This window comes from Dasypus novemcinctus, chromosome 10 (assembly GCF_030445035.2).
Source record: "Dasypus novemcinctus isolate mDasNov1 chromosome 10, mDasNov1.1.hap2, whole genome shotgun sequence".
Taxonomy (NCBI): domain Eukaryota; kingdom Metazoa; phylum Chordata; class Mammalia; order Cingulata; family Dasypodidae; genus Dasypus; species Dasypus novemcinctus.
In genome coordinates, this window is record NC_080682.1 from 101,616,013 (window position 1) to 101,628,754 (window position 12,742).

At 37.5% G+C, this 12,742-nt stretch overlaps 1 protein-coding gene across 1 annotated transcript in view; it reads right to left on the bottom strand.

Annotated features, from left to right (window-relative positions):
- The window catches only part of RRM1 (ribonucleotide reductase catalytic subunit M1), a 47,032-nt gene that overhangs the window by 29,024 nt on the left and 5,266 nt on the right, over positions 1-12,742 (bottom strand). Inside the window, exons 2-5 of the mRNA XM_058305831.2 lie at positions 10,580-10,668; positions 5,515-5,692; positions 4,099-4,199; positions 1,766-1,825 (exon numbers count right to left, since the gene is read on the bottom strand). Of these exons, the coding sequence (XP_058161814.1) occupies positions 1,766-1,825; positions 4,099-4,199; positions 5,515-5,692; positions 10,580-10,668 (428 nt within the window). The remainder of the gene's footprint in view (positions 1-1,765; positions 1,826-4,098; positions 4,200-5,514; positions 5,693-10,579; positions 10,669-12,742) is intronic.

Below are 12,742 nucleotides of genomic sequence, written 5' to 3' on the forward strand. Positions count from 1 at the left end.
ATGTGGAGAAATAAGAACACTCCTTCACTGTTGGTGGGAGTGTAAAATGGTGCAGCCTCTGTGGAAGAGTTTGGCGGTTCCTCGGGAAGCTAAATATAGAACTGCCATATGATCCAGCAATTCCTCTACTAGGAATATATCCAGAAGAACTAAAAACTATGACACGAACAGACATCTGCACACTAATGTTCATAGCAGCATTGTTCACAATTGCCAAAAGATGGAAACAACCCAAGTGTACATCCATCAATGACTGGATAAACAAAATATGGTATATATATATATATATATATGTTGGAATAATATGCTACAAGAAGAAGAAATGAAATTTGGACATATGTGATAACATGGATGAGTCTTGAAGGCATTATACTAAGCGAAGTAAGCCAGACACAAAAGGACAAATATTGCATGGTCTCATTAATATGAACTAAATACATATAATAAACACATGGAATTAAAAGCTAGAGTATAGGTTATAAAAAGATTAAGAGGAGGGTTGAGAAGAGCTAAAGATACTTAATGCACGTAGACGTTTTAATTAACTTGACTGTGAAAGTGTGGAAATGGATAGTTGAGAGTAACACATGATAGTGAGTAACGACTAGTTTATAAATGGGATTGTGACTGAAAAAGGTAGTCTGGGGAAGAAAAAGTCAATAGAAAGAAGGCTAAATAATAACCTAGGGACTGAATAACACAGTGAACACAGAGGTGGTTGAGAATTGTGGTTAAAGGTACAAATGCAAGAGAGTCCTTCTGTGAGCTAGAGCAGATGTACATCACTATTGCAGGGTGATGGGATTATGGAGAAACATGGGAAAACTACAATTGGTGTGACCTATAGACTGTGGTTAACAGCAATACTATAATATTCTTGCATTAATGCCAAGCTATACTGTGTTGATAATGGAGATGTATGGAAAAAGTGTGCCAAATGTATGCTATGGACCATGATTGGTGGTAACAGTCTGATGATATTATCTCACAATCTATAACAAATGTTCCACCAGGGTGTGCAGTTGTATGGCAAATCTACACATCTGTATGATTGTTTTGCAAGTTCATAATATCTGTAATAAAAATACATTAAAAAAAAAAATAGATTGGGTTGGGGGAAAAACACACCAAATATAAGATAAGGAATATAGTTGGTAGTAATATTTTGACAATGCTCTTGTATAGTTTGTAAGAAATATTTCACACCAATGCAAAGAGTTGGTGGAGAGGTGATGTATGAGACCCCTGTGTGATATTACATATGTTTATTTTGTAAGTTTGCAATCTTTACTACACACTTTTATTTGTGTGTTGATGTATGCATGATATACATCAATAAAAAATTTTTTCAAAAACTTAGTAAAAGGCAGAGATTTGAATCCAGGTGGTCTCAGACCAGCATTTGTGCTCTCAAACACTACACTATACTGCCAATTAACACAAAAATACCCAGAAAAGCACTTGGCACATAGTGAACAGTTGTTTCATAAACAGTAGAATATGGAATAATTTTGGCAAATTATCTGTTGGCATATTTCCTCAATAATTCCAGAAGAAATATTTAGAAAATTGAAAAATTGAAAATAGATATGCTTTCTTTGCATTAATTCAAACCAGCACCTTTACCCTAATCCCACTAATCCTCCAATTCCATTATAACTCCCAACAACTCATTGCCTTTATAACTGTATTACTAAAACATAAAGAAAATCCTGTATATCCTGATTTTGGAGAAATTACCACTTATCTGAAACTCATTATTTACCTTAAAGCCAAAGTAATTGTAAGAGAAGTCTCGGTCATAAATAATGGCAGAATTCAGGCGCTGATAGGGAAAAAAAAAGAAATCATAACTAAAATTAATAGAAAATATATTTTCAATGACTTATTTTCACAAAATCTGATATCTTTGAGCCCTGACTCAAGAACTAAAAGATATAAAATGCAAAAAAAAAAAAAAAGGTAGCACTAAGATTATTGCTATAGACTAGAAATTCATATCTAAGATTAAGACAAAGAAAAAGTATATAAATTGAGTAACCTAATTAGTTTTTAGAACATGCATATTAAAAGACTAGAAGAGAACACACAAATACAGGTTGTATGATTAAATGTGATTTTCCAAAACTGCCATTACACTTACAGTACATCTCAAATTAAAGAGGGGAAGAACATAAGCATAAAAGGGATTACATTCTTATCCTTAAAACTTCTTTTGGATTGGCTATTGATTCATAGGTATTGGTACCATGTAATTACAAATACATATTTTTACTTAAAAATTTATTGAATTCGAACATAACAATACATATGATAAACAGTGACAGAAGGGTTATGAGAATTCTAAGGCTTTTTAAGACATAAGATTCTTTAAATGTTTTTTAAAAATCCATTGTTGTGACAGCAGGATTTTATAGCTGACTTAGTGCCAGAGTTTTTGTAGGCTATAAAGCCTTTTAGAGGAAAACAAAAGCAATTAGGTACAAATAATCATTATGAATAGAGAAAAATGAAGCCAGTTTTTAAAAATACTAACGTTTCTACATAATGATCCATGTCCAAGAAGTAGAAAAATCTTTAACAAACTCTGCTTCCCCTTTCTCTAAAATTGTGTGTGTGTTTTTAGGAGATACCAGAGACTGAACCCAGGACTTCATACATGGGAAGCAGGTGCTCAACCACAGAGCCTCATCCACTCCCCTCTCTTTGAGTTTTTAAGGGCACTTTTATCGTCAAAGGCAGGTAGGGGCCTCGAGTGAATAGTGGAGAACTGAACTATCTGACTATCGATATTTATCCTATAGACACAGTTTTTGCTGTAGTTGTTATTTTTGTCTTTAACCTGTCTTCAAGATATAACAACACATAAACAACTCAGAATTTTCTTAGTATCTTTGGCATCAAATATATATTTAGAGAGGTAGTCAACTAATCATTCTATTACTTAATGTTAACAGTGGCTTCTATTCTTTTCAGATACTCATAGTAAATAAATCCTGTGTGCAAGGAGCCTGGATTGGCCCTTTCTATCTTTTCCTTTCTATACTCTGAAATCTAGTTAAGAAAGGAATTGGAACACTAGTGAATAATTTTTAAATTGCTGAGCAAGATCTTTTAAAATTCAACCTGAGTGACCTTTCTGGGAGCCAGTTTGTCAATGACTATTAAAATTTTTTTTTCAAGAGGTACTGGAGATTGAACCCAGGACATCCACTCTCTAGTGAGAGTTGGTTTTTTGCTTGTTTGCTTTGTTTTTAGGAGGTACCAGGGTCAAACCCGAGACCTTGCACACAGGAATCAGAGGCTCAACCACTTGAGCTACATACATCCACTCACCTCTATTAAATTTTGAATGCATATATTCTTTGGCTCAGCAATTTCACTTGAGGGATTTATCTTACAGATATATTTATCTATGTGCAAAATACCTACCATACAAGGATATTCACCACAGCAGTAAATGAAAAACAACTTAAATGTTCATCACTAGATATAGGCTTACATATACATAGTGATAATATTATTTACAAAATGGAATGCTATGCTATAATTTCATAAATACTGATACAGAACAACCTCATAGATATATACTGGTAGGTTAAAAAAGCATCAGCAAGAACACTATGCATAGTATGCTACCACTAGAAGGAAAACATATAGTACACATACACACAGGGAGCAGCTCTGGAAGAATACATTTCAAAATGATAAAATATTGTTGCTTCTAGAGAGGATAACGAGGATTCAGACTAGAAGAAATATTTTCCACCTTATTTCCTTTGTACTAATTTTTTTTTTAATGTACATATCACTTTAAAATAAAAACTCAAAAATGTTTTATTAGAAAAGCATTAAGGAGCAGATGTGGGTCAAGTGGTTGAGCACCCGCCTCCTACATGGGAGGTCCTGGATTTGGTTCCTGGTGCCTCCTGAAAAAAACAAACAACAAGCAAAACAAACGAAAAACCCAACTGAGGGAAGCCTATGTGGTTTAGTGGTTGAGCACTAGCTTCCTACATACAAGGTCCCAGGTTCAATCCCCAGCCCCCCAGCAGCAAAAAAAAAAAAAAACAAAACACACACACACATTATACGCACATCTTTATTGGCCAAAACAATATCCAATGTTGTCTTGGCCACCATGGGAGAGTGTTTGCCATTGTGAGGGTTAATGTAGTTGTAGAGGTCTTCCATCACATCTGAAAAAAACAAAAAATGAAAATGTCACAAAACCACTTAACACCAAATTCAATATTCAGGTAATAGTTTAAAACAGTGGTTCTCAACCTTTATTTCCATTCCAACACCTCAAAACTTAGCATAAAAGATGGTCAATAAACATGTATATTGAATAAATACATAATAACACCTCACTTAAGGAAATGCCCTTCCAAAGTTAGTGAGTATAAAGCTCTTATAATTTGAAAAAAGATCTCAAGGTGATTCTCATATCCACTCTCCACTGAGAATTGCTGAATGAAAATAAGGAAATGTGGAAATTATAATCTCTTCTCCCCAGTAAACTTGATCCTAACAGAATAGAAAATCAACATAAAACTCAGAATCTGTAATCCCAAGCATTTCACTTCTGAAAAAAAGCACATTTAAGGGAGCAGATGTGGCTCAAGAGGTTGAGTGCCTGCTTCCCACAGGGGAGGTCCCAGGTTCGGTTCCTGGTGCCTCCTTAAACCAAAACAAAACAAACAAAAAAAAAACAACAAGCAAATAAATGAAAAAACTAACTCAGAGCAGCCAATGTGGCTCAGTGTTGAGCAGCAGCTTCCCATTTACTAGTGTCCCGGGTTCGATCCCCATCCCAGTACCTCAAAAAAAAAAACATATTTACTAAGTCTCTCATTTTACTCTTCAAGACATTATAGTAATCCTTGCCCCTCTGCATTTACAAATATGTACATACACATTGGTGGAGTTTTGATTGGGACTGAATTGAATTTATAGATCAATTTCAGGAGAATAGACTCTACAACAGATCTACTAAAGAGAGAGGGTAAAATGATTGTAATCTATTATATTTATTATATACATAATAGGTCTAGAATTCAGAGTCAAAAGATTTTTAATCTCAGCTAGTCTACCAGCTGGTTTCTTACAAACTGAATGAATTATTTAACCTTCCTTGGTCCACATTCTCTGAAATGAGAGTGATGGAACAAAGTGGTTGCTAATAGTGAAAAGAGATCAAATGTTACATTTTGTTGTTTAAGCCAGAATTTATTGATAAATATTATTCCTTTTCCAACCACCACCACCAGTTGTCTAAAGAGTCTTTTCCCCCCAAAGAACAAAAAAGGGATCAAGGATCCATTGATTCTTTAATTCAGCAGGCCAGCAGTATAAAGAAATAAGAAGTTCTAGTCCCCTCATTGCAACTAACTTGCACATTTTGCTATTTTAAACACGGTGTTACTTTTCTATTGACATATAAAGTTTCTTTTTAGTACTATAAATTTTCCAAGAACACGATATTCTTTCTAACTTTTTTACCCCACTCACCACTGAACACTTTCTTTGTTTCTTTGTGCAAGTTAGAGACAGCAATCCTTGCTGCCAATATGGCATAGTCAGGGTGCTTAGTAGTCAAGGTCGCAGCAGTTTCAGCAGCCAAAGTGTCTAGTTCCACAGTGGTGACCCCACTATATAAGCCTTGTATTACTTTCATGGTGATCTGAGCCTACAAAACAAAACCAAGAGTTACTTGTGAGTTTCTAAGAACCAACACAGTGTAGCAGTTTGAGATTATTTATAAATTACAGAGAGATTATGTTTATCCACTGGTCTGTTCCGCTGGGTATGATCCCCTTTGATTGTATTAGATTCAGCTGCGATGTCTTTGATTAATTAAATTATGTTAAGATAAGGGCTTTGATTCAACAATGTCAGTAGGGTGTAACTCAGTTTAAGTCCTGTCTCGTTGGTAAGTTACAGAAACAAACACTCACTCAAGAAAACACACAGAAGAAAACACAAGAGCTCCATAGACAAGAGACAGAACTTTGCCAGTTTTGATCCTGGAGCCCTGGGGAGAGGTGAGCCATTTGCCTTTGCAGCCAAAGAGAATGGAGCCTTAAGAGGAAGAAGGAAGGAGTGACCAGGCAGAGGTCACCCGCTATCTTGCTTCAACCACATCAACAGATTTTGGTGAGCAAGTAACCTTGAGCTGGACTCTTTAGGGCATTACAACTGTGTTTACCCCCAAATAAATACCCTTTATAAAAGCCAATAGATTTCTGGTACTTTGCATCAGCACCCCTTTGGCAGACCAATACATGTAGCTTCCTTTAAAAAAGCAATTAAGAAAATAATCAGGGAGCAGAGGTAGCTCAAGCAGTTGAGTGTGTCCTTCCCACTTGGGAGGTTTCCAGTGCCTCCCAGAAACAAAAACAAAAACAAACAAGCAAACAAACAAAAAAACCAACTCAGGGGAGCCGATGTGGCTCAGTGGTTGAGTACCAGCTTCCCACATACAAAGTCTCAGGTTCAATCCCTAGCCCCAGTATCTCAAAAAAATAAAATAAAAATAAAATTTATTTATATCATAAGAAAACAGACAACTGTTTTCTGAGAAATTACTTTTCAAAAAGATGGACTGTGGAAAATATAGTAATGAGAATTCATAAACCAAGAGCTGCCAGAAAAAACATACTACATAGACAATGAAAAGGCATCACTTAAAAAAAAACAACCAAGTGCAGTCTTGAAAAAGATGAGGAAATAGCTGAAAACAGACCAATACTTCCGTAAGTATTCCCCCATCTTTCATTCAAATTCTCCCTTTGTGATAAAGATTCCAGCTTTCTCTTCCCACTTTTCCCCAATTCCAGCTAGGGACAAGTACAGGAAATCAAATGAATCTAACTTTCATCATTCCAATTAAAGACGAAGTTATAAAATAGGGTTGGGACTGAGTCATCAAGTATTTTTCAACAATTACTGTTTCTTTAGTACTTCATGAATTACTAAGTGTAATTCATAATCTTCTCTGACATTTCATAATCACCTTGTGAGATGGGCATTATTATTATCACCACTTTATGTGAGGAGCCTAAGGCTCAGGTTACTAGGACTTGCCCAAGATATATTATTGCTTAAGTTTTCTGGCTCCAAATCCCATTCAAACACATATATTTCACTGTTTTCAAGACCATGTGATAAGATATTTGAAGTTTAAAACATGTAATTCAAATGTTAATACATTTTTAAAAATTGTATTCTTTTTTTTTTTTTTTAAAGATACATGAATCACAAAAATGTTACCTTAAAAAATATAAGAGGTCCCCATATACCCCATTCCCCACACCCTCCACTCATGGCCACATTGACAATTTCTTTCATTTTTAAGAGAAACATATTCTAAGTTGTACATGTATGTATGTTTACTGACCCTTAAAAAAAAAGAAAAAAAAGAAAAAGCATAATCCAACAGAAAATGGATGCATTTCCAAGGTGACTAAAGCACACCTCCCCAAACATAGGAATGTATTCATATATGTGCACGTGCGTTCAAAGAAAAAGGAATTACTAGTTTGTAATATATTCTAATTAATTATAGCTAAGCCCAAATTGCTCCTGATCACTTTCTTCCCAAATTCAGTAGATAAGCTGTGCTTACCAAAAGAGAAATGAAGTCTTGCAAGTAGTTTCTGGTACTACCTGGAAAAAATGACATCTGTGTGCAAACTGTGCCAGAGCTAATACATAAACAGATTTTTTCAACTCTACCCCAGGAAGCACCCCCACACTCTGAAATGTAATAGAGAGAAAATGAGGAATTAAAACATCTAGGAGGGGGCGGCAGACTTGGCCCAGTGGTTAGGGCATCCATCTACCACATGGGAGGTCCGCGGTTCAAACCCCAGGCCTCCTTGACCCCTGTGCAGCTGGCCCATGTGCAGTGCTGATGCGCGCAGGGAGTGCCGTGCCACGCAGGGGTGTCCCCTGCATAGGGGAGCCCCACGCACAAGGAGTGTGCCCTGTAAGGAGAGCCGCCCAGCGGGAAAGAAAGTGCAGCCTGCCCAGGAACGGTGCTGCACTCACGGAGAGCTGACACAAGATGACCTAGCAAAAGGAAACAGATTTCCGTGCCACTGACAACAACAGAAGTGGACAAAGAAGACGCAGCAAACAGACACAGAGAACAGACAACCGGGGTGGGGGGAGAGGGGAGAGAAATAAATAAACAAATAAATCTTTAAAAAAAAAAACATCTAGGAGTCAAGAGACCTGGGTTCTTCTTCCTACACTCCCACTAACTTGCACAAGTCACTCCTTTTCCCTCTTTGGACCTTCCTCATCTATAAAACAAGGAAAATGAAAGAAGATGACCTCACAACCTCATTTCAACTTTAACATACTACTATTCTAATTTTTGTCTAGAAGATCTAAATATAAAAGAATATAATAAGAATGTAATAAGCATATTTTTAAATTGTGTAAAATTATTTTCTCTTGTCTTAAGCTTATTTTGATCAAGTCAACATTTATCAAGTGTGCTGGTTTGAGTCTTTTATGGGCCCCAGAAAATCATGTTTTTAAGCTAACCTATTCCTGTGCATGTGAACCTACTGCATGCAGGACCTTTTGATTAGATTCAGTTAAGGGACCTTTTGATTATGTCATTCTTGATCAGATCACTTCAGTTTAGGGCCTTTGATTAGACTATGGGACCCACAAAGGATTAGGTGCTAATCCTTTTTCTGGAGTTCTACATAAAACTCCATTAAAAATCCTAATAAAAGGATGAGATTACAGAGAAGGAGAGCCGTCACGTGAGAGAAGACTCCAGAATCAATGGCAGCTACAGAGAGACAAAGAATCTCTAAGAGTCTGAAATCGATGGAGCAGCCCCAAAGCTATGACCCTGGAGACGAGGGGAGTTGAGTCCTGTACCTGACTGCACACAACTGGACTAGGGGAGAAAGCAGCCAGGGGGAGAATGCAGAGACTGGCTGCCATTTTGCCTTGCCACATGGCAGGAATCTAGGATCACCAGCAGCCAGTCTTTGATGAGACAACATCTCTGATGATGCCTTGATTTGGACATTTTCACAGTCTAGGAACTGTAAGCTTTTACCCTAATAAATTTCCATTATAAAAGCCAACCCAGGGAAGCGGATGTGGTTCAAGTGATAGGGTTTCTGTCTACCATATGGGAGGACCTGGGTTTGATCCCTGGGGCCTCCTGGTGTAAAAGAAGAGAAAGCATGCCTGCATGGCAAGCCAGTGCCCACATGGTGAGCGCAAGTGCCTGCATGGTGAGCCAGCACCCGTATAAGTGTCCGCATGGTGAGCCAGTGCCTGTGCAAGTGAGTCATGCAGCAAGAGGATGACCCATCAAAAGAGAGACAAGGGGAGAGTCAAGGTGAAGCGCAGCAGAAACCAGGAACTGAGGTGGTGCAATTGACAGGGAACCTCTCTCCACATCAGGGGTCTCCTGGATCGAATCCTGGTGAATCCTAAAGGAGAGAAAATGAGAAGAGAAGACAACACAGACAGCAAAAACAGCAGGGTGGAAGGAGGGGAAGGGGGAAATATAAGTAAATAAATAAATCTTTAAAAAAAAAAAAAGCCAATCCATTTTTGATATTTTGCTTGGGCAGCTTTTAGCAAACTAAGACATCAAGTATCTAATTATGTGTGTGTCATGAACTGTCAATATCATAAGAATAAGATTCAGCCCATCCTCAATTCTAGAAGAGAAAGACATAAATTCCAGATTACATGATTAATATTAGAGGTGAGCATAGGTGCTACAGCAGTACAGATAAAATACGTAAATAAGGCTGGGACAATACAGGTGGGCTTGAGAAAGGAATTCTGGAAATTTGCATTTTAGAAACACCATTCCGGATCTGAAGAGCACAAGATTAGAGGAAGGCCAGGACGATACTTTAGCAACTACTAGCAACAGCAGTCTGGATAAGGAATGATGATGTTCTGGAGTAGAGGAATTGCAAAGGATAAGGAGAAAAGAAGAACAACTTGCTTAGGAATAGTTCTTAAACACTGACGCTGAAATCTACTTTATATTACTTAAATGCTTTCATCTACCTAGATAATGAAAAAGCAAATTTCAACCTAGTCCCTACCCAAATGACCATAGTTCCAAAACAATCTTTACTACAGGCTTTTCCTTTTATGAATAAGTCAATTCACTCAGGAAAGCTCTTACATGAAATGCTAATGTTAAGTTTTCTGCTTTGCTCACATTGATAGTTCTCTCAAAAATGAAAACACACCCAGGACAAAACCAAAATTAAGAAAAAGTTTTAAGCAATGAATTCACATTTTATATGCAAGGGTATAAGTAGACTATCAAACCAAAATATATATCAGGAGGTGAATGAAGGACCATAGATACGAGAAAAGTAAAAAAGAACCACATGAAGCCAAATTAAGAAAAAGTTTTAAGCAATGAATTCACATTTTATATGCAAGGGTATAAGTAGACTATCAAACCAAAATATATATCAGGAGGTGAATGAAGGACCATAGATACGAGAAAAGTAAAAAAGAACCACATGAAGCCAAGGAACCCAAGATATAAACCATATTTACTTACAGGATCAACGAAGTCCATATTGAGTCCATAGCAAAGCTTCTGGATTCGAGAAGTGATTTTGTCAAACATGACCCGCTCTTGGCGGCCATCTGAAAAATAAAACCAAACAATTCATGTTAGCACTTATTAAGATGGCAATGTCAAAGATGCAAAAATGGAAAAAACATGTAAACTTTTAAAATTGACCAACATGAAATGCTACTTCCACAGATAAAAGATTCAGACCCCAAAGAGATTCATCAAGAAATTATTTTTGTCTTCTCTGCTGCCATCTTCAAAAATTAGGGATTCTATATGAAAAGGCTTCCCTTTCTTTATATTATAAATCAGATGGATTCTTGCAAAAACTTCCCAAATGATCCGTTTCCCCCATGCCCCCTTATGGACTATTCCCCATACAGGAGCCAGAGTGGAGTCTTCATTTAAGTCTTAGTCAAAATCATATCATTAGGGAGAAACAGATTTGGCCCAAAGGATAGGGTGTCTGCCTACCACATGGGAGGTCCAAGGTTCAAATCCCGGGCCTCCCTGACCTGCGTGGTGAGCTGGCCCACGCGTAGTACTGATGCGTGCAGGGAGTGCCGTGCCACACAGGGGTATCCCCTGCGTGGGGGAGCTCCACGCGCAAGGAGTGAGCCCCGTAAAGAGAGCTGCCCAGGGCGAAAAAAGTGCAGTCTGCCCAGGAATGACACCACATACGCGGAGAGCTGATGCAACAAGATGACGCAACTAAAAGACACAGATTCTGCATGCCGCTGACAAGAATACAAGCGGACACAGAAGAACACACAGCGAATGGGCACAGAGAGCAGACAACTGGGGGGGTGGGAGGGGAAAAGGGAGAGAAATAAAAAAAATTTTTTTTAATCTTAAAAAAAAAAAAGATATATACAACCACTATATAGTATTAGCCTTAGGCAAGCCACATAACATAATCAGTCCTTTTAAAAATCTTCATTTATAGAAGGGAATAATTATTGTACTTATTCTACTTAACCTTATTAATTTATGGTGATAATAAAATGAGAGAAGGTAAAAAGTGCTTTTGTAAAAACTTTGATACAGTACAACTATTATATTAAAAATAAAGTTGCTCTTACTGGGAAAACATTGATCATAGTATCTGATACACAACAGGCACTCAATAAATGTGGAGCTGATTTTGTTTCTTTCTCTTCCATGCTCCTACAATACTTTGCAATTAGCATCTTAAAGGCAACTTGTGAAATATGTTTACATTTGGTCTTCTCATTCACATCTCATATATTCTCAAAACATAGCTCATTGCCTGCCACAAGTTAGGCTCTCAAATGTCAGATGAGGAATGAATGATTCCTCATCAATAAGGTACCACTACTAGCCCATCATCATTAGGACAAGTTATTTTTTCTTCTACACAGATGTATTAAAACCAAGATGGCCCTCCCCTTTCTGAACACCATTGTTATCCTTTCTCTAACCAGAATTAGAAATGCAGTGTTTAACTCTGGAGCAGAGTACACTAACTGGCCCACAAAGGGACTGAGCCCTCAGTGCTCTACCAAATAGCTAACTAGGCAGAAAGGTAACCACAAAGCAACGTTAGCAAACAGATTATGCAGCTGCTTAGCACTATGAAATTAATCAGGAAACAGACAACTCACACTGGAGAAGGGGACACAGACTACAAAGGTCTAAATGTCCACTGACCACTGTTCTCTAGCCTATCATTCCACTGAGTTGATTTTTCAACCCAGATGCTGACTTTAACATTTCACTAATCTTTGCTTTTCATTGACTACATTTTCTTTAGACCTTCCTTAATTTGGCCCCACCTCATTTTCCCTGTGAAATACCGTTAAGTCCCACTAGGGCCCCTCATTCCCACAGCTCCAACTCTGCTTATACCTTAGTCTGCCTAAAAGTCCCTCTCAGACTTTTCTATTCATCCAAATCCTACTTGACTCACCAATCCATGTTTCACCATTTCTATGAAACCGTTTTAACTCACACTGACCTATTATTCCTCTCAAGTCCTCTAGAACAATGCCTGATTTCCTTTTGGTTATAAACTGTCTTCTTTAACTCCTCTCTCTTGAGGAAGGCTTTGCTAATCCTATAAGATCAAGCCTCTTCTCTGCTACAAACTTGCTCTTCCCTCTGCCTGAAAAGTTCATGCTACAG